This window comes from Tachypleus tridentatus, chromosome 10 (genome assembly GCF_004210375.1).
Source record: "Tachypleus tridentatus isolate NWPU-2018 chromosome 10, ASM421037v1, whole genome shotgun sequence".
NCBI lineage: Eukaryota > Metazoa > Arthropoda > Merostomata > Xiphosura > Limulidae > Tachypleus > Tachypleus tridentatus.
Window position 1 is genome coordinate 185,365,200 of NC_134834.1, and position 26,004 is coordinate 185,391,203.

General features: G+C 34.9%; 1 protein-coding gene across 1 annotated transcript; it reads right to left on the reverse strand.

The window, feature by feature from the left end:
* Window positions 1–230: 230 nt before the first annotated feature.
* Window positions 231–19,530, reverse strand: LOC143228288 (neuroglobin-like). Its single transcript, XM_076459568.1, has 4 exons — window positions 19,212–19,530; window positions 11,077–11,365; window positions 10,397–10,625; window positions 231–492 (listed from the first exon to the last, which is right to left on the reverse strand). Exons 2-4 carry the CDS (start codon window positions 11,229–11,231, stop codon window positions 349–351), a joined length of 528 nt encoding a protein of 175 aa, XP_076315683.1. The 5' UTR covers window positions 11,232–11,365; window positions 19,212–19,530; the 3' UTR covers window positions 231–348.
* Window positions 19,531–26,004: the final 6,474 nt, after the last annotated feature.

Genomic DNA, 26,004 nt, shown 5'->3' on the forward strand with positions numbered 1-26,004 from the left:
CATCGGGTGTAAAAAATCTACGCCCCTGGGTCTGTTACTCCTAAGTTAGGAACGTGTAGTTTAAAGCGAAACTCAACAACGACTTTGTCCTTTCTTTTTACATGATGGTTAATGAAACTTAACTCCCAAGGAATATTTTTTTACTCTTATTACTTTGGTACGTACTTTGTGAATACGTTTTCCTTTACGTAACTTATTGCAAGTGATCAAAACATACGCAATGTGGCGTGGAATTTTGGTTCGTCTTTATTCAATATATTCTATTATCTTCTCTCTCATATACAAATTGTTAGGATCGTAAAATCCACGTGTGATCTTGATGATAAGTCATAGGATGTAATTCCTGAATCAAATATTTTTATAGTTTCTCATGCCATCAATCATTTCACGTGCGATGAATCTGAAAACACAAAACCACGCATGCTCAACTTCATCCGTCATCTTCTCTTGTAAAGCTTCCTTTAACGAGCCTCTCAGTGATCTCCACAGTTTCTGTAAAAATTACAGTAAAAGTACAGTCATCCAAACATCCTACATAATCACTATTTTAATACTTTCGATAACAACAAGCCATTGTACTGGAAGTAATATTCCAAATCCAGTTAGTACATTCACATTGTTGCATTATTATAATCCAGTTAGAGTTCACACTGTTTCCAACCTATAACCCAGTTAACACTTTCAGCCTGTTGCAAACTTATAACACAGATAACACATTCTTACTGTTTCAAAATTATTTGAAAGGTGTCTCACAACAAGGAACTTAAGGTAAGAACGGTGTTAACATAAACTAAACTGTAAAAATAACCAATACTAAATGTTTTTTTAGAAAAGAAACAATTTGATATATCGTAATTTTAAAAAAGAACGAGTTTTTCGGAACTATTTCTTTCACCTTGATTGTTATTTAAATATTTGTTTCTTTGTTGTTAAACACAAAGCTACACAATTAGTTGTTTGCCTCGATTTTTAGCGTTATAAGAGACACGTGTGTATTTTTGTAACAGTAAAACAATTAACACACGCATACACACATACATATATGTATATATATATGTATCAATTACATGTTACGATTTTCTGTTGATGTTAATAGAACGGAACCGTTATAATAAACTGTAAAACCTTAACGTCCTCAGACGGAATTTCCTTGACAATTATTAGTAATTTTTATCTCTTTAGCCGTCGACAACAAATAGTTGAAGTAACAGTAAATTATAATTATTTTATCTAATTTTCTTTCTCTGAAGCAACTGTTTAAAATACTTCATGAAAAACAACTGTTTCTGAAAGCTTGATGTAAAGGAACTACAGTCTTGCACAGAAATTTTGAAATAAACCAGATGAAAGGGTTAGCTTTGTCAACAACACTATGTAACACAAATTTTGTTCCTAGATAGTATATGTTATTTCTTAATTGCTTATGTTGTAAAAGTACAGAAAATGGCCATTATTTTCTTCAAACTTTGTTTTTGTGACCTGGATAATGAAATTTAGAAATTAACCTATTTTCTATGTAAAAACGGGCAAATTTGCACATTTTCATTTACATAAGGTCTGAATAAAACAACATATGAATCAAGATTTACATGTATTTATACGAAGTTACACAAAAATGGACAAAAATGTTTGGAAGTGAGTAGTTTTTCGAGATTTGCGACTGAAATATAATTCACTTTCACCAATCAGCCCCCAAATATAGTCTCCTATCATGTTTTCGTTATACGCTCCTTGGTAGCGGCGTTCAAAGTTCGGTATATCTTGGCGGAAGCGCTCGCCTTACTCCTCTGAGTATAATCCCCTGTTCTTCTTGAATTTATCAAGATGAGCGTCAGGGATATGGACTTTCAGGAACATCCTGCAGTCCATTTTTCCGTAGTTCTTCACCAGAGCCTCCACCATCGCACATAAAATTGGGTCTTATGAAACAATTTGTCACAGCTATTGATAAGGAGTCTGCAGCCTTCAAGTACCTTTGAGACTTATTTCCTAAGCTGCCTGAGGCAAAGGTCAAAGCTGGTGTCTTCGTTGGACCACAAACAAAGAAGATTCTGGACTGCACAGAATTCCCCCAGAAGCTCAGTAAAAAGGAAAGAAAAGCTTGAGACAGCTTTGTCGCAGAGGTTCGAGGCCAGTGCTTCCTGTTGTAGTGGGCTGCGGTATCTCTGCTGTCCCAAAGTCAAAGATAACAGGGAAACTTGGTAAAGCTCCTTGGAGACCCATCAAGAATGAAATTGTAATCTGGATCTTCAACGTCTATCTCCTCTTCTGATTTGCTTCTCTTTTCTGAGGATGGCTGTTTTCTCTCTGGCAGAGTGAGTACAGGGTGCTCAGGGTAGTGTGGCACTGAGGCGATGGATGATGGAAGGTCCGGATACTTGATAGCAGATGCATTCTTGCCACCCCGACGTTTGGAAGGGTCCACCATGCAGAAATAGCAATTGCTTGAGTGGTCAGTGGGTTCACGCCAAATTCTTGGAATAGCGAACTTCATGGCTCTCTTTTCTCCTCTGTACCATCCTCTAAAAGAGCAAAATAAAATTGTTATTATGAAAAATAAATTTATTTCATCCACAACTAATGTGTAAAAGGTTCATGCAAAATATTTTGTGATATTTTTTCTATACTATTGAAAATTAAAGAAAAATATATTTAAACTTTCAAAGGTCTAAAATTCGTATAATCTAAAATCTTACTATTCAAGCAAGCAAAAATTGTCTGTCTTACCTTCTAGAGTTTTTTTTCAGTGCTCCCAGGTAAAACGAGGTGCCCAGGGTTTGTCTTGATCCCCGACATGCATGCCGAAATATACCTTGTAGGCTTCACACATTTTAGCAGATGCTGTCACAGTGTACTTTTTCGCTCTTATCTTGATAAATTGGCCACATACATAGCAGAATGTGTCTGGAGAATTCTTGCAACTTTTTGACGCCATTTCTGATAAAATGAGACAGGTCGATGTGTTCACTTAGACAGCTAGAACTAAACTGGAGTGGTAAGTGGTGAGCCCCTGTATATATATTACTATGGAAAGTTCTAGAAATTTTTAAAAGGTTCTTGAAAATTATCATAAGTTGTACAACATTCCAGAAAGTTTTTGAACATTTTTTTAAAATTCTCTATCAGCTACTCAGCACTGAATATACCTGGACTGTTCTGTAAAATGGGTAACTTTGAAAATTTCATTACATAGGTCACAAAAGCAAAGTTTGAAGAGAAACATGGGTCTTTTCCATTTACTTTAGGCATAAGCAATTGGGAAATAACACTTTCTCCCCAGGAACATGAAAAAGTAAAAAGTTTGTTACATAGTGTAATCATATTGAAATTTAATTATACTAACGTGCTGCCATCTATTTACAGGCTGTATCATTGATAAGAAGTAAAGCGGTTTTGTTAAACTTAACTTACTAACTGGCAAACAAAATCGTAAAAATAACTTTTGGTATTCATCCTACATATTCATTTTAATTGTCTCGAAACTAAAGTTGCTGAATTCTGGAGTTATATATTCCATGAGTTTACATTAATAATCTTGTATTAAATTATATAAATTAATTACATAAATTTAACTTAACTAAAAACATAATACACCAGTTGAATAATTACCTGTTTGTTTACATAAACCAAAGAAGAACCAAGGGCTCTACCTTTAACAGATAATCATTACGATACTGGTGTCAACATTAAAACTATGTGTAAATTATTTACTGAAAAGTATCCCAGAAGAATAGAACATGTTAACATGTTATTTTAGTAGTCCATAAATGTACATGTGTGATATCCAATGATTGAAATATCTAATATATTATTGTTGTAGAGAGTTATTTAAATTGCTAAATACCATGAATGTATATAGAACAGTACTTTACTACAATAAAACATATCTATGATAATTTATATCTAGCTTCCCCTTACACTGTTACAACAGAATGATGACTTGAAGGTTTTTCATTGGATGTTTGTGGATTTTATGTGAACAGTCATGGGATTGTTTAAGCTATATTTCATCTAAGCAGTCATCGGATTGTTTAAGCTATATTTCATGTAAACTTGCTTCCAGATTTAATCTCACAGCACCTATTCTTTGTAAATTGTGTGGGGAACATGACCCAAGACCTCGTAGTATTAGTATGCTTTGCATGTTGATTGTGTTTTGTTCAATGTCTGTTGGTTTTTCATCTCACAAATTAGAACCCCGCTTTCAAACATTCTGCATATGGGCCTGAATGTATGCTGTTTTTAATCTATCTGAACATAATAAAATAAGACAGTTATAGTACTGCCGTCTTCTACGAAACACAATAGTTGTTTCTTTGATCATACAATGTAACACAAATTTTGTTCCTGGATTGTGTGTGTTATTTCTTAATTGCTTGTGTTGTAAAAGTACAGAAAATGGCCATTATTCCCTTCAAACTTTGCTTTTGTGACCTAGATAATGAAGTTTAGAAATTATGTAAAACGTATTTTCTATGAAAAAACGGGCAAATTTGCACATTTTCATTTACATAAGGTCTGAATAAAACAACATATGAATCAAGATTTACATGTATTTATAAAAATGTTTAGAAGTGAGTAGTTTCTCGAGATTTGCGACTGTAATGTAAATCACTTTCACGTATCAGCCTCCAAATATAGTCTTACATCATGTTTTCGTTATACGCTTTCAAGTCACAAAAGCAAAGTTTGAAGAGAAAAATAGGTCTTTTCCATTTACTTTAGGCATAAGCAACTGGGAAATAACACTTTCTGCCCAGGAACAATAAAAAGTAAAAAAATTGTGTTATATAGTGTTATTGAAAACAAGAGAAACAGTTCAAAATGGAATTTTGATGGTTTATTTACAAAATTGGTCAACTAACAATGAAAGGATTTCACACAGTGTCACTTAAGCTGTAGTTGTTTGTAATTAAGTGAGTACAAAGCTACATAATGGGCTATTTATGCTCTGCTCACGACCGGTATCGAAACCTATTACACGTTTCTAGATAGCACAGTGATTCTTAACCTTGTTGGAGGTACTGAACCAGACCAGTGGTTCTTAACCTTGTTGGAAGTACTGAACCAGATCAGTGGTTCTTAACCTTGTTGGAGGTACTGAACCAGACCAGTGGTTCTTAACCTTGTTGGAGGTACTGAACCAGACCAGTGGTTCTTAACCTTGTTGGAGGTACTGAACCAGACCAGTGGTTCTTAACCTTGTTTCGTACTTTCATTCACTGAACCCTTCGTAACTGGAAAAATAAAATAAGATTTTTTTCAACTTCAAAACATCAGTAGTCATTTTATTAGTGCACAAAATGAACCATGCATCAGTTGCACACAATATCACTATGTTCAAAGAACAAAACCAACAAAACATGAATTTCACACAAAAACAAAAACATAACTCAATGAATATTTACTACAAATTAATGTGACTTTTGTTGTTGCCTTTCAGAGACAAGTTCAGAAATGCGCGGCTTCACCTTGGCAAGTGCCATTCTCATATCATTTTCGCAACAAAGTCTGTTCCTTTTCTTCGTTTTTATGTCTACCATCCTCGAAAAGTATTGCTCGCAAAGATACGTTGTAGCAAACGGTAAGAGTATCTCAAGGGCTTTCTTAGCAATAAGAGGGTACGCTACGATTTGGTGACACCAAAACGTTGGGAGCGTTGTTGTTCTGAAAAGTTGCTGTTGAACCTGGCTCTGCTGAAGTTCAATGGTTTCGTCAAGGTATTCATCATTGACATCTGCTGTCGCAACACTAAACGTGAACAGCTGTCTCACCCATGCTGGATATGACTCTCTGGTGAGGAAGTATCCATCGAGAGACTTTGCTTGCTTCAGTTCCCCGGGTACAGAAATGTCTCCGATTTCAGACACATCTTCGATCTTACTTACACAGTCTCCAGCGGAGGAAAGTTTGCGAAGTTATCATTTTCTGTTCGTCGTTTCCATAACGGTAGCTTTGTTTGAAAAGCCTTCAGGTTTTCTTCCGCTTCGATGATGTTGACTCCACCGCCCTGCATCTGTTGATTGAGATGATTGAGAGCATTGAAGATATCGGCCATGTACGCCAAAATGAGAATGAACTCAGATTTTTCGAAGCAATCTGCATGACAATGTTGGTGCTCTCGCAAAAAACAGGGGTTATTCCACACGCATGACAAAAACACGATTCAGCACCTTCCTTCGGGATAACCACCGAACGTTAGAATGGTACAGAAGTACCTCGAATTCAGAGCCCATTTCATTACACAGCTCTTTGAAGATGTGGTGCTATTTCGCACAAAGTTCACACATTCCACTACAATTTTTAATACTTCTGCCAGTTTTGAAGGCAAGGTTTTTGTTGCCAACGCATGCCTGTGCAAAACACAGTGTGTTACAATGATGTGTGGTGCATCGGCTTTTACCAACGCACCAAAACCAGAGTTTCGTCCCAGCATGACTGGAGCTCCGTCCGAACAAACTGCAGAAACCATATCCCACGAAAGATCGTTGTTTCTGAAGAAGTCATCCACAAGTTTCTTCACATCGGCTGCCTTAGTTGTTGTTGTTGTAAGAGGCTTACAAAATAAAAAAATCTTCTTTTATCTTGTCGTTCTTCACATAGCGCACGAATACAACAAGCTGACTTAGATTGGAAATGTCGGTGGTCTCGTCGAGTTGAAGGCTGAATTTTGCTTGGCTTAAAATCAGATCTGCAACTACTTGAGCCAAGATGTCATCGCTCATGTCATCTATTCTGCTGCTGATGGTGTCATTTGAAAGAGGAATTTGGGATAACTTATTTTCAGCAGCTTTTCCCAGCGTGATATTCGCTATCTTAAACGCAGCTGGTTTTACGAGTGCTTCACCAATGGTGTGTGGTTTGCCCTGCTTTGCGATCAAGTACGTAACTTCATACGATGCTGTGAGGATCGGTTTGTCGATGGGTACAAAGCCGAGAACAGACAAAGTAACCTTTACATCGAACCTGGCTCTCTTTACCTTGAATTCAGCAAGCGTTGTGTTCTTGTATTTCCCATCTCCGTACAGCTTTAGGGAGAGTTCTCTTAGTTTTGCCGGTGCTAGACTAGAATTGCTCAACTTGGCATTGCAAATCATGCATTGAGGACGCTGACTCCCATCATGTTCCGTTATACACGTGAATCCATATTGTACGTATTCGTTCGACCACTTTCTGTTTTTGCTCGACATAATTAGTGTGAAGGGATTGAAAGATTAGGGAAAAAATCACAAATGATGCAAGATTACTACAGTCACAAGTCTACTACTAAGCGCACGAAGTTCTCTACAGCACAGATATTAAGGCCAAGTGATGTGACGTGATCAGCCGCAGCTAATGATGGCCAAGTGAAGCATGACGTCACGAATCATACGAGTGGGATGAACGGAACGGACACACACACAGTGTGTGTGTCTTGACCTCCGCCAAACCCCTGAGACTAACTCACCGAACCCCTGGGGTAGGATTGAACCCAGGTTAAGAACCACTGAGATAGCGCAATATTTATTATACACTATTAATATGACACATTTTTGCAAGTTGACAAACTGTTAATCTGCACATTAAACAACTTAAGCCACAAAGTACATGGAATACAGTGTTATTATTCTGAAATAACCTTATTTCTTCATGGCTGAACTAAACTCATATTTTTCATTCCCACGTGTAGTATTATTGCATAAAATAACTTCGTAGTAGTTTAAATGTAAAGCTATACAATGGGAATATTTGTTTTGTTTATCGATTGTTTCTTTTATAAACATCCCAAATTTAAAAAAAAAAAGGTTCGTAACTGTTTCTAACTGATAAGTAATTGAACTTGCAGGACCTTTTCAACGAACTCCAGAACATGATAAGACATCGAGCTGGTTATGAACCAGTTGTTAGAAATGCGCATCTCGATACAGTGTCTAAACAGAAATGGTTTCCACACATAAAATTATGTATAAAACCTACAGATCGTTAAGATATATAAACCACTCTATAAAGTACAGGGGCTTAAGCTGATGGATTATTAACGTTTTTATCGTCACAAAACAAAGGGTTTATCTGACAGATTATTAACGTTTTTATCATCACAGTACAAAGGGTTTATCTGACAAATTATTAACGTTTTTATCATCACAGAACAAAGGGTTTATCTGACAGATTATTAACGTTTTTATCATCACAGAACAAAGGGTTTATCTGACAAATTATTAACGTTTTTATCATCACAGAACAAAGGGTTTATCTGACAGATTATTAACGTTTTTATCAACACAGAACAAAGGGTTTATCTGACAGATTATTAACGTTTTTATCATCACAGAACAAAGGGTTTATCTGACAGATTATTAACGTTTTTATCATCACAGAACAAAGGGTTTATCTGACAGGTTATTTTCCCAACAGGTACCTGTCTCTAATAATACAACTGATTAAAGATAAGACAGCTATTTCACAGGTTTTACTATCATATCCTGTACTACTTTAATGGAATGGTAGGATTTGACGATCACTCTTGTAACGCGCTCACAACATCAAAGTGCGAAGAGCGATTTTTTTATTGTTTTTGTTGTTGTTGGTAACTGGACGTGAGCTACGGACCCTTTGAATTTACAGTGCAGCTCGCTAACCATTAGGGCTGCTTCCCCCAACACAATATATATACTTGAAAATTGTAAATGAATACAATTAGTCCCAAAATGTGTTTTGAACGTTGTTAAACACGTGCCCTTCTACCCTTACTTTTAAATCGCGCAACAAACTCGAGTTTAGCGTTCCAAACCGGAATAAATTGAGTTTATAGATAAGATTGGTAGTCCTGACAGCAGTATTTGTTGAGTCGATAACAGGGTAAAGCAGTCATTGTGATCAGGGTACTTCTACGGTAAGTAAAATGAAAATTAGTAACAAACCCTTTAGTGCTTGCTAGAAAGGGACCACCCCAGTGGCTCAGCGGTATGTCTGCGGACATCCAAGGCTCAAAACCGGGTTTCGATACCCGTGGTGGGCAGAGCATAAATAGCCCATTGTGTTGCTTTGTGCTTAATTCGAAACAACAACAACAGCTAGAAATGAAGATTTTTTATTTCGCCATTTTATAATATAAACAGCAAAGACCAGCAAAACATCTGTAGTCAGATCAGTATCTTTATTTCAAAAGTACTTTTTTTTAATACAGGTTTTCTAGAAAACAAAATAATTCTGATTGTAGATACCGAAATCTAGTTAGTTAGGCCTATATTCGGATTATATTCGATAAAGAGATAAATTAACACTGTAACTTTTTGATATGAAATCTATAACATTTTATTTGAGTTTAGTTGGGACATAACTTTACCGTACCTTCTACTATTAATAAACTCTATAATGTTATTCTACGACGTAACTTTGGACGTTTCTTTTCTGTAGTTTTCATACGTTTTTTTTTTTTTTATATATATTGTTGTACAAAATGTCTCCTAAATTACATTTACATACGAATTTTGTTTAAACCTGTTGATATGAGATGCGTGCATACATGCATTTAGATAGCAAAGTAGCGCGCGCACTTTCAGGACAGACAAAACTCGGTATCATTATGACAGACGTTTCTGACTCGCACACGACAGAAATATATGAAAACAAGCGCTACACTGATAATAAACCCCAATCGTATGTCGTAATACATAATTAGTTCGATTTAGGTTAGATCTGTTAGGATTAGGCAGGCCTAGTATGGCCTAATGGTTAGGGCACTCGAACACCAAAATGTGGGTCGCGGCTTCAAATAGCGTCTCCTAACATGCTTGTCCTTTCAAGGCGTTATAATGTCATTTATCATGATAATTTCTTTTGTTGCTAAAGATTAGTCCAAAAGTTGGCAATAGATGGTGCTTACTTCCCTCTAATCTACCAATTTTAAATTGAGAATGGTTAGTGTAGATAGTGCTAGAGATGCTTTTTTGCGAAATTCACCAAACAAAACAAAAACTGTCAGGACTATTACGTAACAGAGAAACGTGCTTCTAAATTGAGCACGTGAATGCACGACGAAGATTAATTTGATTCACGTAATTTCGTTAAATCCTATAATTGTGTAAATGTGAAACAAATTTAATAATTAAAAAAGTATAATTCAAATTATGTTATTAGGAGCATCTTGGGTGTTGTCTTGTTTGTTCACAAATGTTTAGAGTACAGTAAAAACATATTTTTTTATGTAATATATTAAGTAATTGTTATATTTATATAAAATTAGGTTTCTCTGAAATAACAGTGGTAAGTCCATTCCCCAGGGTGGATACAGCAAGTAGCCCAAACAAACAAGCAGTCTAAAGTTAATTACTTAGGACAACTTTACAATAACTTAAACCAGCGTATAATATTTACAGAATTAGTCCATATAACTAAGATAAAGTGAATTCCTTACATCAAGCATTGGCTCTTGAACGTTGTAGCGAGCGTGTTTCTGTCCCAAGTCAAACAAGATGGTGGACAAAAGTTGTGTATTTTCCAGGTTGTTTACAGCTCCCTCTATAGCTTGCATGACACCTAATGCATGGCGCTGCAGCCCTTGGTCTTCCCAAACATACCTTCCGTCATTAGCTATATCCACGAAAGGAAATAAATGACACAGTTCCGGATACTCCGTCAGAAATCTGTGATAAATAAAGACGCAAATCCTTTCATTTGTTTTTCTACCAAACTTATCACAATACATAGCACTCACTGTCAATTATTTGCTACTTTAATCGAATATTGGGGTTTTACCGTAACTCTTATAACGCACTAACAGCCTGACAGTGTGGAACGTGATTTTGTTAAGCGCGAAGATGCCCAACTATTATTAAACGTATTTTAATTATTATAAACCTCCGTTTGATTTATTCGTAACAGTAAATATTTCTTTTCGTTTTGCTACACTGCATTGTTTTCATTAATGAATACGTTTTTTTCTTTTAAATTGTTTTAATTCTAACTTATATAGTTATCTTGCCCTTGATCACGAGTTATTAATAATAATACGTCTTAACTATGTGTATAAAATATTTGATGTGATTGCTAATAACTATATATTTAAGAACTATTAATAATATGACAGTAATTCACCTGTTAAAAATGAATATTCCAGTTGCTGTCATATCTACAGATAATAATGTCCACGTTTCTCTCACTAGCTTCATCTGTCGAGGAGTTAAGTCTTCACTTAACTGAGTTCCGCTGTTTCTTCCCAGCACCGATGTACCACTGACAATGCATCCCATGTTGAACGTATCTTTAAATTCTTTTCTTAAAGTGAATTTTAATTCTAGTTTTCTTTTTTTGTCGTGATTTCTAAGCAGTTGAAACAATTTTGATGTGAAAACAAAGATTGGTGGCGCTTCTCACTATAATATTCCTGGAACGATAATATAGTTCAAATAACTAAAAGAAACGTTTTTGTCAACTTTACCCTAACATATTCAGTTCATGTCGGACTGTACAGAACTTATTTTAAAGCTAAATTTTTATGAACAATATTTCTCTGTGGGAACAGGTCTCAAGCTTCGAAAATTTTGACGACAAGTGTTACAAACTATCAAACTTCTGTAGGCTAGAAGAATAGCTTTATAAATTGTTGTTGGTGAAGTCAGCCTTTCGCAGTCGTTAAAACTCCGTCTGAAACTATTAAAACATTTTTAAAACTTATTAGATAAACATAAGATGTGGAAGGCGTCTATCAAGAAAAATACAAAAACCATAAACAAAGATACATCGTTTATTCTTCACAAGTCGCTTGTTACATGAGGAAGGAAATTTATTTATTACAAGCTCATTAATGAATCATAAACACTAAACAACCTATTGCACTTTCTTTACACTGAGTTTTGTTTGAATCATAAACACGAAACAACCTATTGCACTTTCTTTATACTGAGTTTTGTTTGAATCATAAACACGAAACAACCTATTGCACTTTCTTTATACTGAGTTTTGTTTGAATCATAAACACTAAACAACCTATTGCACTTTCTTTACACTGAGTTTTGTTTGAATCATAAACACGAAACAACCTATTGCACTTTCTTTATACTGAGTTTTGTTTGAATCATAAACACGAAACAACCTATTGCACTTTCTTTATACTGAGTTTTGTTTGAATCATAAACACGAAACAACCTATTGCACTTTCTTTATGCTGAGTTTCGTTCGAAACCTTATCGACCTCTATTAAAATATTGCGTTTTTTGAGATTATAATTACATTTATGAAGCATAATTTGCATTATGAATTTACTATACGAATTTAGGATTAACCCCAGTTTTCTAAACTGGCTAAATCTAATAATGATATTGTTAGAATTATGGCCAAAAATATTATTAACAACGAGAACACTTAACTTATTATTAAGTGTATCTTAATTACTATAGGTTTTCGTTTTGATATCTTTCTAATGTTAGTTATTTTGTTATACTGAATTGTTTTTATTAATGTAAATGAGAAACCTAATCCTCACTTGTCTGCATTAATTATACTGTAAGTACATAATATAGCGATTTCAAAGTATTTCATCACACACGTAAACAATAACCAAACCCGCTACAAGCTGTCCAATTACTTACAGTTTAAAGCAGCCACTGTCACGTGAATCACGCAACAATAACTGTTCGATTTGTAATCTCGCTAAGAGCATTGATTTCCATGTTTTTGAAAACATGTTTCCATGACAATTCTTGTTTATCCCGAACACGTGTGTAAGAAGAAAACCATTTTATTTAGTTGTACATGTTATATACTGATTTGTACTTTCAGCCCCTTCCTGATAGCTGATCAATAAGTCCAAGGGCTCCTTTCGCTAACTATCGGGTTTCGATACCCGCAATGGATAAAGTACAGATAGCCCATTACTTAGCTTTGTGATTAATAACAAACTTATACAATAGGAATACATGTAAATAAATAAATATTTTAGGAATAAATATAAATAGATAGCAGACATAGCTATGGAATTAGGAAAATAACTTTCAAGAAATTGACATAGAGCATAGAACGTGTCACATTTTCTTCTAACGTTTCATCTTTCCGGGAAACTGAAACCGAAAGATACAGATTGACACATCAAAAAACACCTCAACTGTATCACAAAACAGCGAGAACTTTTCTGTCGCCTTGGAGCTAGCCTCTTCCTTTGTTTTGTTTAAAAGGAAGGATAAATAGATGGTGGAAATGACAAAACTGGCTCTAAAGAAGGTTTTGGTTCATGCCATTAAACATTAGCACGAAGTACCTCAACTTCTGAGCACAGATAACAGATGTATTAATTTACTTTCCACATCTACCTATCTAATCACATTGCATCCTGTCTAGAAAAAGTGGCACGTGTGAAATATGCTTACAAAATAAAGTATGCAGTGTAGAATGTTTTAAACGAAGTCGAACGTGTTTTAAGAACTTAAGACGTTTCACTCTAAGGTCATATATCCAACACGTAGGACATACTGCATTATATAAATTTATGCCAAGTCCGTATGTTGCATTTAAGAAATAAATGTGATACATTTCCTGATCAACCCTCCAGTTATTTGTGGATACCACCCGAATAGTAAATCAATAAACCTGAGGGTTTTTGTTGTTGTTTTCGAATTTCTCGCAAAGCTACTCGAGGGCTATCTGCGCAAACCTGAGGGTACCACACAATATTGACATTACATATTTGTATGAAATTGTTCTCTATTCTTTCTAGACTGGGAATTGCAAAACGTAATAATGTTTATGCAAGTTATAAACTGAAAATGTAAGAGGATTTTGACTTCTGGGATGTCTGTTTTATATCATCTATTTACAGGAGCGAAGACTTTTTACACCCGATGGGGAGGGATGATTTTTGCAACCACTTATGTGAACTGTTCAATTTTCAAATTGGTAATCTCTGAACCTGAAAGCTGTAAACATGCAGCCACTGAGTAATCTTGTTGCCACGATATTTGGATGTATACTTAGGCCTACTGACTGATACTTACGAAGTTACGAACTATAACTTTGATCGAAAAGCTTAGAAGCACGCCTATATTAAAGATGTACATTTCGGCAACTGAAAAAGCCTACATCTAGGCCTAATTATGTAATTCGATTGGTAAGAACACGAGAATCACAAGAACAAACACACAATTTGTAGGGCTGTGATGCAACAAAACAATTCAAAAGACCAACCAGAGGGGGGATGATTGTATGCACAATACCCCCCACCTAAAATGAAGGGGGAATGTATACCCTCCATCCCCCCAGGATCTACGCCCCTGTCTATTTAACACAAAGTCACTGTTACAAAAGTGAACAAAGCGTAGGCTTATACATTTTTGTTCGTTTAGCAAAAGCTAAAAAAAATTAAGGTAGCCCCTGTAAAACAGTCTTACCGGTTGAACTACTGAGTTCAGGACAAAAACTAATTGTTCCCGAGAGTCATAAAATAACGTAATCTAGATCAAACTTTTACTGATAAAAAAAACAATTATAAACTATCCTAAACAAGCTTATTCGTTCTAGGAAAAGAACTTGAAAAATCAATAACATATTTATTGTAATTTAAAATTAAATACAATATTTTCCGTTACCAGTTTTATATGAATATATAGATGGAAACCTTCATATGTATGTATTATTAAAAAGACATTAGAACCGGCGTTCTAAACCGCTAAAAATTCTAGTTTGAGAGTTTAAAAAAAAATTAAAGCAATTTGACAAGGAAAACTTAGCTAGAAGTTTCTCTTCCTAGAACAGTGGTTCCCAAGCAGGGGTGCTCGCACCCTTTGGGTGTGCGAGATTTCATTCATGCATGGATGAAAATTTATTTTTTTATAGGCCATGTAGGGTTTATGCAACTTTTAGTTTGCTGTAATATTTTTTCTTTTCCAAATGCTTCGGTTTTGTTTATATGTCATTAAAAACTAATTATAAAAATTTGTTTTGGCCACCTTCACCTTTATTCTTAAATAAATAATTACTGTGAGGGGTGCGAGAACATATTAAAATTGTTTAGGGGTGCGGGGCATGAAAAAGGTTGGGAACCACTGCACTAGAACATCTGAAACACAAATACTGGAATCCATATTAGTTAAATGTCGTTTGGATCATTAATGGACTGTTGTGGCTAATAGTTCGATAGGCTTATTCACCAAAGAAAGAAATCTCAGGAGATACTTAAAACGATTTTCCATTTCAGTTATTTTTTATTCATTCCTTAAATGTAATACAGTAAAATATCAAAGACGAAAATTATCATCTTAATGGTTTACGCGTAAGATTTGGAGTGAAACCATAGGTTTCTAACACCAGATCTCTGCTAAATAAAACTAGAATTGTCAGCAGAATTATAAACAAAATAATGTGAATAAAAACTTTGGAACTAGTTAATAACTAGCAGGAATGTATTTTTGACGTCGTTCCAAGTGTTTATTGATAATAGAATAATATATAATTTATAAAACGTAATCATTGCAGTGAAAAAGACATCTATAGAAAGTTCAGCACGTTACATTAAAATAATTTAAATATACAAACCAGAAAGTCACGTGACAACTGCAACCTATATATACCCTTGTGCAAATTGATTAAAACAAATGGTCATTTTACAATATTTTCAGCATGGCGGCCGGTGTAAGCTCCCTGGACCCGCTAATTTTCTTTAATAGTCATTTTTAAAAAAAAGACGGCGTCATTAGCCGTGTTTTGCAGTACGGTTGATCTATTTTTGGGATATATGACAAAATTTTGAGGAATATTATGTCATTCAAAATTGCGTTAGAAAGACAAGGAGACCAGTCAAAAAACAACTTCTTACCAACTCAATGAAGAAAAAACGGTATCAATGGGGTCTGAAATACAAGAACTGGATGCAAGAACAATGAAGGAAGGTGTTATTCAGTGACGAGACTAATTTCTTCGTACAGGGTCAAAGAAGTCTGCATGTTTTCAGATCTCCAGGTGAGAAACTTCGAGAATCTTACATAAATCAGTTCGTAACACATCCCTTGAAAACAAATGTTTTGGGGCTTTTTCAGCTACTATGGCGTCAAAGGCTTACATATCGTAGAAGGTATGATGCGAGGACCACAGTACATCGAAGTTTTACAGGGAAGAGTCGTTCCAAAATTGATAAAGAGATTTCCAGATGTATCTGGCATTTTTCAGCAAGATCTGGCTCCGTGCTACCGATCAAAACTTGTGAAGAATTTTATGACTACAACGCGAATAAAGGTGCTGGACTGGCCTGGAAACTCTCCGGACTTAAATCCTATTGAAAATCTTTGGGCGATTTGTAAAGAAAGACTTCGGGGAAAAGATTGTACTACGAAAGATAAGCTAATTGAGGACACAACTGAGGTGTGGTACCGCGATCCAAAAATTAGTAAAGATTGCAGTCAACTCGTGGACTCGATGCCAAAGCGGATTAATGATCTTCTGAAAAATAAATGCGGTCATATCATGTGTTAATTTGTGAGTAATTTTTTGGATTCTCAGAAATAAAACGTAAAAAATTGAAAAAATCGTAATTTTCCGTCTTGTTTAAATTGATTTGCACAAGGGTGTAATGTCGCGGTGGAACTGAATGTATTAAAACTGACTACTAACATTGGTCTCTTGTCCGTAGTATAATTCCACCGAAAACTGATCGCTTTTGATAATGGTGTAGAACAGTTCTTTCCATTGATTCAAATCATTAGATCATAAAGATGTGTTCACATCAGAAACCTAGAATATCCTTGTAGTCAAATGCATTCGAAAATAAAATTTTTGGAGCACCAGGATTACCCACAGAGAAGCATGTGAAAAATTATATTCCATCCGTGGTGGGCGTCTGGCATCGCCATCTGGTTAAAATGCTCGACTACTAATGTGGGAGTCGCGAGTTCGAATCCCAATCACACAAAAACGCTCGCCCTTTCAGCCGCGAGGGCGTTATAATGTGACGGTTATTCCCGCTATTCATCGGTAAAAGAGTAGCCCAAGAGTTGTTGGTGAATGGTAATGACTAGCTGCTTTCCCTCTAATCTTATACTGCTAAATTAGGGACGCCTAGCGCAGGTAGCCCTCGTGTAGCTGTGCATGAAATTAAAAAAAAAAAAAACATTCCAGCATTTGTAAGCAAAGTATGGCATTTTCTAACAGATGAGACTCTAAGAATGCTAAAGATGGGGGCAAAAGGCTGTTGACGTGCTCCAGGGAACGATAGACAACACTATTAAAAAACGACATCTCCTGGTAAAAGTCAACTTTATATAAGTTGCTTCCACGACACTTCCACTCAACTGTAGCACAACTGAAGAATGAAAAGAATATCCATGTTATTACATTTCAGACGATCCCTATCAAGTACCCAGACGGATTTATGTGTGTTCGAATTGATAAAATGTGAAACCATTTTCCTCATACACTAGATGGCGGACCCGGCATGGTCACGTCGGTTAAGGCACTCGACTCGTAATCTGAGGGTCGCGGGTTCGAATTCCCGTTACACCAAACATGTCCGCCCTTTCAGCCGTGGGGGTGCTATAATATGACGGTCAATCCCACTATTTGTTGGTAAAGAGTTGGCGATGGGTGGTGATGATTAGCTGCCTTCCCTCTAGTCTTACACTGCCAAAATTAGGGATGGCTAGCGCAGATAGTCCTTGTGTAGCTTTGCAGGAAATTCAAAAACAAACAAACACTAGATGGCTTAAGGAAAGCATGCAGGGAGGTGTATGTTTACCAGACAACTTTACAACTGAGCCCTTTGCAATGAAAATTACTATGTAGGGTTATTGTCAGGATGCACGGGCGTCGGATAGGTCATGCCTGATGTAACTATATGAAGTGTAACGACGTGACGAGGATATGATCCGTTTTAATATGACGTACTCAACCACTGGTTAATCATTGAAGTTAAAATTGAATTAATATGTAATGCACAAACAAGTAATCATTGATATAGTGGAGACATAAATAATCATACAAATTAAACCTAAACTACTTCATAACATACAAACAAGTGATTACTTAGATATTAAAGTTATATATATATATATAACCATAGAAGTTAAGCCTAGACTAACTCATAACATACAAATAAGTGATTACTGATATAGTAAAGATATATATATAACCATATAAGTTAAACCTGGACTAACCCATAACATATAAATAAGTGTATTTTCCAACGGTGGCTCAGCGGTACATCTGCGATGGGCTGAGCACAGATAGTCAATTGTGTATTTCTCTGCTTCTCAGTAAACAAATAAACATTGTAACGTGTCTCAGAACGGCTGGTATGGATATTAACCCTTTATTGATAAGCAGAGAACAATGTTTTGACCTTCCGAGGTCATCTTCAGTTTAATCAACCGTTTTTCATCAAGTAAAATTATAACGGGTATATATTTTTTGTTTTATAATATTTAACCTTTCTTTACTTGTTTGAAGTTGAGCGCAACGGGCCATCTGTACTGTACTCACCACAGGTATCGACACCTGGTTTCTAGCGTTGTAAGTCCGAAGATATACCGCTCTGCCACTGGAGGGGGGGATATTTATACTTATCACAAAATTAAACAGGCTATTTTCCGCTGGCCATAATTCTGAACTACTGGACAGAAGACAGGACAGTCAATGAGTAGCATTCTACTATTCATGCTAAAAACTGACTGTCACTCTTATAACGTGCCTACAGTTAGAAGTGCTAGAATATTTTGTGGTATCGTACAGATTACTCGCTAGCACCAAAATTCAGAGCTTTACCACAGGGCAAAACCCCACCCCTATTATTCTTTTCTCATTACTTTAGAAGAACCGTGTATTCATAGTTACTATACAAACAAATGTACTAAACCTAATTTCTGGAATACTTATCGCCGCCTTTAGAACTTCAGACCAAGGTCGGTTAACATCTTCAGCCAAATAAACTGATGCTTTGTATTGATATTATCAGAAAAAAACAAGTGAGTTTCCGTCCCCTGATTTTAAATAACAACGAACACCATAAATTTATCTATTTCAGCTAAAAAACAAATAAAAATTATTTCACTGCCTTAGTATTTCCTTTGTACACATTTGTACTGAAGTAAAACTTGATAATTTTCAAATCTTATGCGATTTAGCTCAACTGTACAGTTCGTATGATTAAAACAAGCAAAGATTCGCAGTAATGCTCTTTAAATGTGTTTTCTTTTTAATTTTAAAGATGACAAACACTAGTAAGTCATGCTTTAATATTTGAGGTTTAACTTTACCTGATAAATAAAACCTGTAAAGTGGAAGTTAAGAACAGCGTCTCAACGTCTCGTGAACAGAAGTGTAGCTCGTGCGGATCTGGTGAGAGATTTAACAAGTATGAAAGGTATGCAAACCACGAAACTGGTAAATCTATACCATCTGGCTGTTTACACTGCCAGTGGACATGTTGTAAATTGAGAACATCAGCTGCGAACGCCTATCCTTCAATCTATTAAGTAAACTATGAGACACCTATCCTGTAACATCTATATATTTACCGAGGTATAACGAAACTCACGTTTTCTTCTATAGCAGTTAACTTACCGTGTGCCAATGTGTAATGGTATACGCATCTCACTTTTAAGGAATTCTGCGCATGAGCCCCATCAACCAATCACCTTCATAAATCATGATTTTAACAAAAAAAAACATGTACTTAGCATAAAAGGTAGGTAAAGCGCTCTACAGTTGTAGAACTAGTTATTCCAAAAATTGTCTGTTAAGTATGGAGCACGATACAGAGACTAAACCAAGTGTCTCCTGTCTGTTAAACATGAGAAACTAAAACGCTGAGCTTATTAAGTATTGAATACGACACAGAGACGAAACCAAATGTCTCCTGTTTGTTAAACATGAGAGAGACTAAAACACCGTTTCAATTAAGTATTAAACACGAGGCAAAGACTAAAACAGATGTCTCCTGTTTGTTAAACATGAGAGAGAGATTTAAGCACAGTTTGTACTAAGTATAAAATTCGTATTAAAGTATCAAACGGAAAATCAGATAACCCTACTAGTCAGACGTTTTTCTAGACCTCGGCACAAATAACAGTTTCTTCAATATGTGTGATTTTTGTTTCCTTCGTAATACTATGGTAAGAAAGGTAATAAATTCATCCAGTCATTATTGGTACAGGAGAAGCAACACCAACTAACAGTACTGTGTGTGTATTTGGTACAAAGCATAAAGGAAGGTGTCATTTTCACTAATATGGGAAACAAACATACAAGCCACGCGCGAGAAAGCGAAATTTGAATATACTTATAAAACGAATCACACTTTCTCTTTGTGGTTCTTTTTTTTTATTTTTACATAAGCTTTAAATATAATCATTTGGAATATTCTAAAACAACGACATAAGTAAACATATGGATATGTTTGAAGTGCAACTTCAGCTGTGATTTTCTGGGTCAGCTCCATTTCAGTCATAGGTGTCTTAAGTGACTGAACACCTACTGAAGGACCCTTTATATGTTGCTTTCTTACTGTGTTAGTGTAACACTGATCTCAATACCACATTATCTAGTAAGAAGAACGTGTTATAATATGTAACATTAACCTCAATACCACATTATAAAGTAAGGAGAACGTGTTCTCTTGTGTAACATTAACCTCAGTACTACATTATAAAGTAAAGAGAACGTGTTCTATCGTGTAACATTAACTTCAGTACCACATTATAAAGGGAAGAAAACGTGTTATATCGTGTAACATTAACCTCAGTACCACATTATAAAGTAAAGAGAACGTGTTCTATCGTGTAATATTAACATTAATATCACATTATAAAGTAAGGAGAACGTATTATTTTGTTTAACATTGACCTCAGTACCACAGTATAAAGTAAAGAGAACGTGTTCTATCGTGTAACATTAACCTCAGTACCACATTATAAAATAAGTAGAAAACAAGGAATCATTTTGAGGAAAATGTCTGAACTTCCATATTACATTTTCTGCAAAACAACAGGTTTTTATCCTTGAGTTAAATGTACAAACTTCCTTTGATCCAGTGTTCACGTTTGACCGTATTTCTTGATGATTAAATTTGTATCCGTACTCTACAATATATTTAAAATAATAACAACTTAAAACTGAATATTTTAACAGCATTCATTGACTAGAAAGTTTCTCGCTGGACAAAATTACTTTTTATTGGGTAACAATTTATATTTTCCCTTGGATTTAAAATCAAACATGAAGAGAAACACGCACCATTACAGCTATGTCTGTTCCTACATGTGTTCCTAATTTGTGGGCTTCCTTTAATAGAACCCTATATTATAGTTGGAATACGTGAGACTCTCAATCTAAGCTCAGTAAAGCAGATATACTCTGCGAGTTTGTCACGCCATGTTGCATGACAGTGTATTCTATACTATTACGATTGGCACACTGTATCTCTCAATTTACCTGTCTGTAAATCAATGAATCATTGTTTAATCAATGAAATGTCGTAATGGAAGGCTAAGCTATAATTCTGCACTACCAACACCTAAAGCAGAAATTTGATAACAGTGTTCATGTAATATATGGTAAGAGTGTTTGTGTTATATTTGATAAGAGTGCTGGAGTTATATTTGTTGAGAGTGCTAGTGTTACATTTGATAAGGGTGTTGGTGCTATATTTGGTAAGAGTGTTGGTGTTCTATGTGATAATAGTGTGGATGTTATATTTGATAAGAGTGCTGGTGCTATATTTGGTAAAAGTGTTTATGTTATATTTGATAAGTGTGCTGGAGTTATATTTGTTGAAGTGCTGGTGTTACATTTGATAAGGGTGTTGGTGCTATATTTGGTAAGAGTGTTGGTGTTATATGTGATAAGAGTTTGGGTGTTATATTTGATAAGAGTGCTGGTGCTATATTTTGTAAGAGTGTTTATGTTATATTTAATAAGAGTGCTGGAGTTATATTTGTTGAAGTGCTGGTGTTACATTTGATAAGGGTGTTGGTGCTATATTTGGTAAGAGTGTTGGTGTTATATGTGATAAGAGTTTGGGTGTTATATTTGATAAGAGTGCTGGTGCTATATTTGGTAAGAGAGCTGGTGTTATTTTTGGTGTTATATTTGGTAAGGGTGTTGGTGTTATATGTGATAAGAGTGTTGGTGTTAAATTATACGAACAATTTTCTCGTTAAAAGAAAATACTTAAACGATCAAAACTGTTTCGGTACATTATTCTATATATATATTTACTGTTTATTTAAAGTTAGTTTGGAAAACACGATTTTATATTTTAATATGGAGAATACCTTTGTATTAACATTGTTTTCATTGAATTCTTGAGAGAAAAATCCAGCAATTAAAGAACGTGTTTTATTGTGCAACATCAACCTCAGTATCACATTCAAAATATTAGAAGAACGTGTTATACTGTGCAGCATTATCACAGAATTAATATACGACAACTGACTTACCAAACCGTTAAACTAATCATTAACTGAGTTGGAAAAAGAGTTTATAGAGTTATCGTGTCAACAAATGGTTGTACAAATCGTTTTCAAATCAAACAACAACAAAACAAATAAAGGCGTAGAAGGAACGTATGAGATTCGAATACTTATTAGAGCATTGTATGTACGTGTGCTAGAGTAAACTCTAACAGCCCTGACACAAAGACAACAATTCAGAAGACCGAAAATTCGGTCAATTAGCGTTTTGTTAGTAACAATTCCCTAACTTGTTCTTGCAGGATTGGTTTTACGTATTTACCTGATTCGAAAACCTACTTCACCGTAAACGTTAACATAATAATACTTATTATCTGTTCGAACCTTATCGAGAGAAATTCATAATTAAGTAAAGAATATGACAATAACGATTTCTTAAGTTTTATCTTTCCTTTCAATATTTACATTAAGAATCACCGCGATCACTAAGCTTCACGGCAATAATTTCGAACATCTTCAATGACACAGTGCACGTGAAGCTCCGATTATGGTTAAGTACTGTCAGATATAGAGTAAATTCATAGCTGTTATTCGGAGAAGTTGGAGAAAATGGGAGAACTCTAGGTGCTGAAGGAAGAAGACCTGCCACATTTATATAAGAACTTAGACGGTCATCTAAGTGAATTACACTCCATGGTTACTAGATCCAAACAAAGAGGTCTGCCTGATACACTTATTCACATTGCTGAACCACCTTCGTACCACAAATATTCATTATTTTACACACTGTGGAACCATGCTGGTGACACAAATATTCATTATTTTACACACTGTGGAACCATGCTGGTGACACAAATATTCATTAGTTTACACACTGTGGAATCATGCTGGTGACACAAATATTCATTAGTTTACACACTGTGGAATCATGCTAGTGACACAAATATTTATTATTTTACACACTGTGGAACCATGTTGATGACACAAATATTCATTATTTTACACACTGTGGAACCATGCTGGTGACACAAATATCCATTATTTTACATATTGTATAACCACATTGGTGACACAAATATTCATTATTTTACACAGTGTAGAACCATATTGTAGCATAAATCATCATTATTTCGCATACTATAGAACCATGTTGTAACATAAATCTTCATTATTTCGCACACAAAAGAATCATATTGTAACATAAATCTTCATTATTTCGCACACTGTAGAACCATGTTGTAACATAAATCTTCATTATTTCACACACTATAGAACCACATTGTAGCAAAAATCATCATTATTTCGCACACTATAGAACTATATTGTAACATAAATCATTATTATTTCGCATACTATAGAACCATGTTGTAACATAAATATTCATTATTTCATACACTGTAGAACCATGTTGTAACATAATTTATCATTATTTCACACACCATAGAACCATGTTGTAACATAATTTATCATTATTTCACACACTGTAGAACCATGTTGTAACATAGATCTTCATTTCCAAAAACATTATTTTTATATTAAATAAGTAAATACAAGATGGTTTTAACCCTGGAGCTGTTAACAAAATATCATTTGCAGTAAACGTAAGGGTTTATAACACTGGAATTCGGAATTCGTTTGTTTTTACACAATGGACTATTTGTGTTCTGCCCAATAGAGGTTCTCCAAGCCCGGTTTTTAGCGTCTTAAGTTCGCAGATACACTGCTATGACATTGGTGAGCTACTCGATTCGAAGACACAAATAGTCCACTTTGCAGCTTTGTCTCAAACCAACGAACCGAACAAATTTGTGGTTTTACGTTTGTCCTGAAAACAAAAACAAAATTACATTTAACTTTTCAAATTTATTTGTGCTGTGCCTGCCACAGGTATCGAAATCCGGTTTTTAGCATTATAAGTCTTACTTACCGTTGAGCTATTGAGGGATTAATTTTTAAGGGAACAAGTCGGGGTAAACAAATATGTTTCAGTTGATGATACTGACGTCTTACCAAAACGAGGCTCTCTCAGCCACCTATAATTTGGAACGTATAGACCAAAAGAAAAGAGTTTATAGACCTGGTCCTCCGACAGGTAGGGCAGCTGGCCAAGAGCCAGGACGAATGAAACCTGGTTATATCGTAAATCCTGCAAGTCACCTTTAAGCTATAGCTTCATGTAGTCATAAAAAGCACAGCTTTTGGCTTTTATTTGTATATAGACGTTTGCTACATTAAAAATGATTGATATAGTAATAAACGTAATAATTAATATACAGTCATGTGAAAAAGTTAGGACACCCTATGAAAGCCTGTGTATTTTTGTAACATTTTTGGATATATAGATATTTAATCTAAATTTTAACAATACTGAGAAATTATAGCAATATATCTAAACAATTAAAACTGAAGAAAAAACTTTTCTAGATTTTATGTAAATGTAATTCTACAAAAATGCACATGTAATTAGTCCTTGTTTGTCAGTTCCTTGCTCTCTCAGTTTAGAACCTGCTTTTTGAAAAGTTCTTTAAACTGTTAAAAAGGTAGAGAGAAAAAGGGGGCTGGAGAGAATGTTTGCCCTGGGGCCCGTGTAGAGAGAAAAAGGGGGTTGAGAGGATGTTTGCCCTGGGGCCCGTGATGACCTTGTCGCTCCTGTCGCCAACTCATGCATTACTTTTATCTGGACATTTAGTGGGATTTGGTCATCACTGTTTTAGCGCTGCCGTTGCTCTAAAGTAATGATTTCTAACCACAACGAGACGCGAACTCTTAATACGTATGTTTATATTGCGGGCACATTAACTACTACGCACGTCTAACCCTATCAAATAACAACTTATTCTTCCTATTGGAAACCACATCAAAATAGTAATGGAATTTGTGGGTGACATTATAAGCCCACGTAGAGATAAAGTGTCCATGTTTCATACATTTACAATTTGAAATATTTCAATTATTGTAGTTAGAAGACCTCAACATCCAAACTAATTCAACAGCATTTCACTATAAACAGTCTGTGCCATCTATTAACAGTTATACGAACAAGCAATAGGTCTGCACACCTTCTTTGCGTAATCCTCCGGTGGGAAAGTGGTAAGTTTACAGAGTTACAACACTAAAATCAATAGTTCAATTCTTCGTGGTAGAAATCAAATTGTCCAATCTGGCTTTACTCTAAAGCAAACATCACTTCAATATTGTAGCATTTTGATTTCTAATAATCAAGTTTGTTATATTGAAAGAAATAAAAATACAAACGATTAAAATGTAACATAAAAATTTTCAAACCAGAATTTAAGACGAATTATTTTTTCACTCTCTTTGGCTTATCCCTCATTTGAATCTCTCCTTTTCATGTCTTATTTACCATCAGCGTAATTTAATTTTTTTTCTATTAAATGTTGAAAAAATTTATAGTCAGAATAACGATATTTCAGACTGTTAGTGAAAATTAATGGTTTTTTGTTAACCGATTATGGCTGTTAAGACTTGTTCACAAGTTTAAATTCAATGCTATTACCTTACGGGTAATTTGCGTTAGTTTATTGTTTGAAAATTGCTTCACACGTCAAAAGTAGCAATAATATTGCAGGTTATCGTAAAAAAGCATAAAAAGAAGACCATTTTTAAATGGAATAAA

What these genes read in the sequence shown, in the direction of transcription:
- LOC143228288 (XM_076459568.1), bottom strand. Translation starts at nt 11,231, where the DNA reads ATGGGATGCATTGTCAGTGGTACATCGGTGCTGGGAAGAAACAGCGGA. An exon ending in GGAATATTCATTTTTAACAG is followed by an intron (nt 10,626 to 11,076) that starts GTGAATTACTGT and finishes TATTTATCACAG; the next exon opens with ATTTCTGACGGAGTATCCGG. An exon ending in TTCAAGAGCCAATGCTTGAT is followed by an intron (nt 493 to 10,396) that starts GTAAGGAATTCA and finishes TAATTTTTACAG; the next exon opens with AAACTGTGGAGATCACTGAG.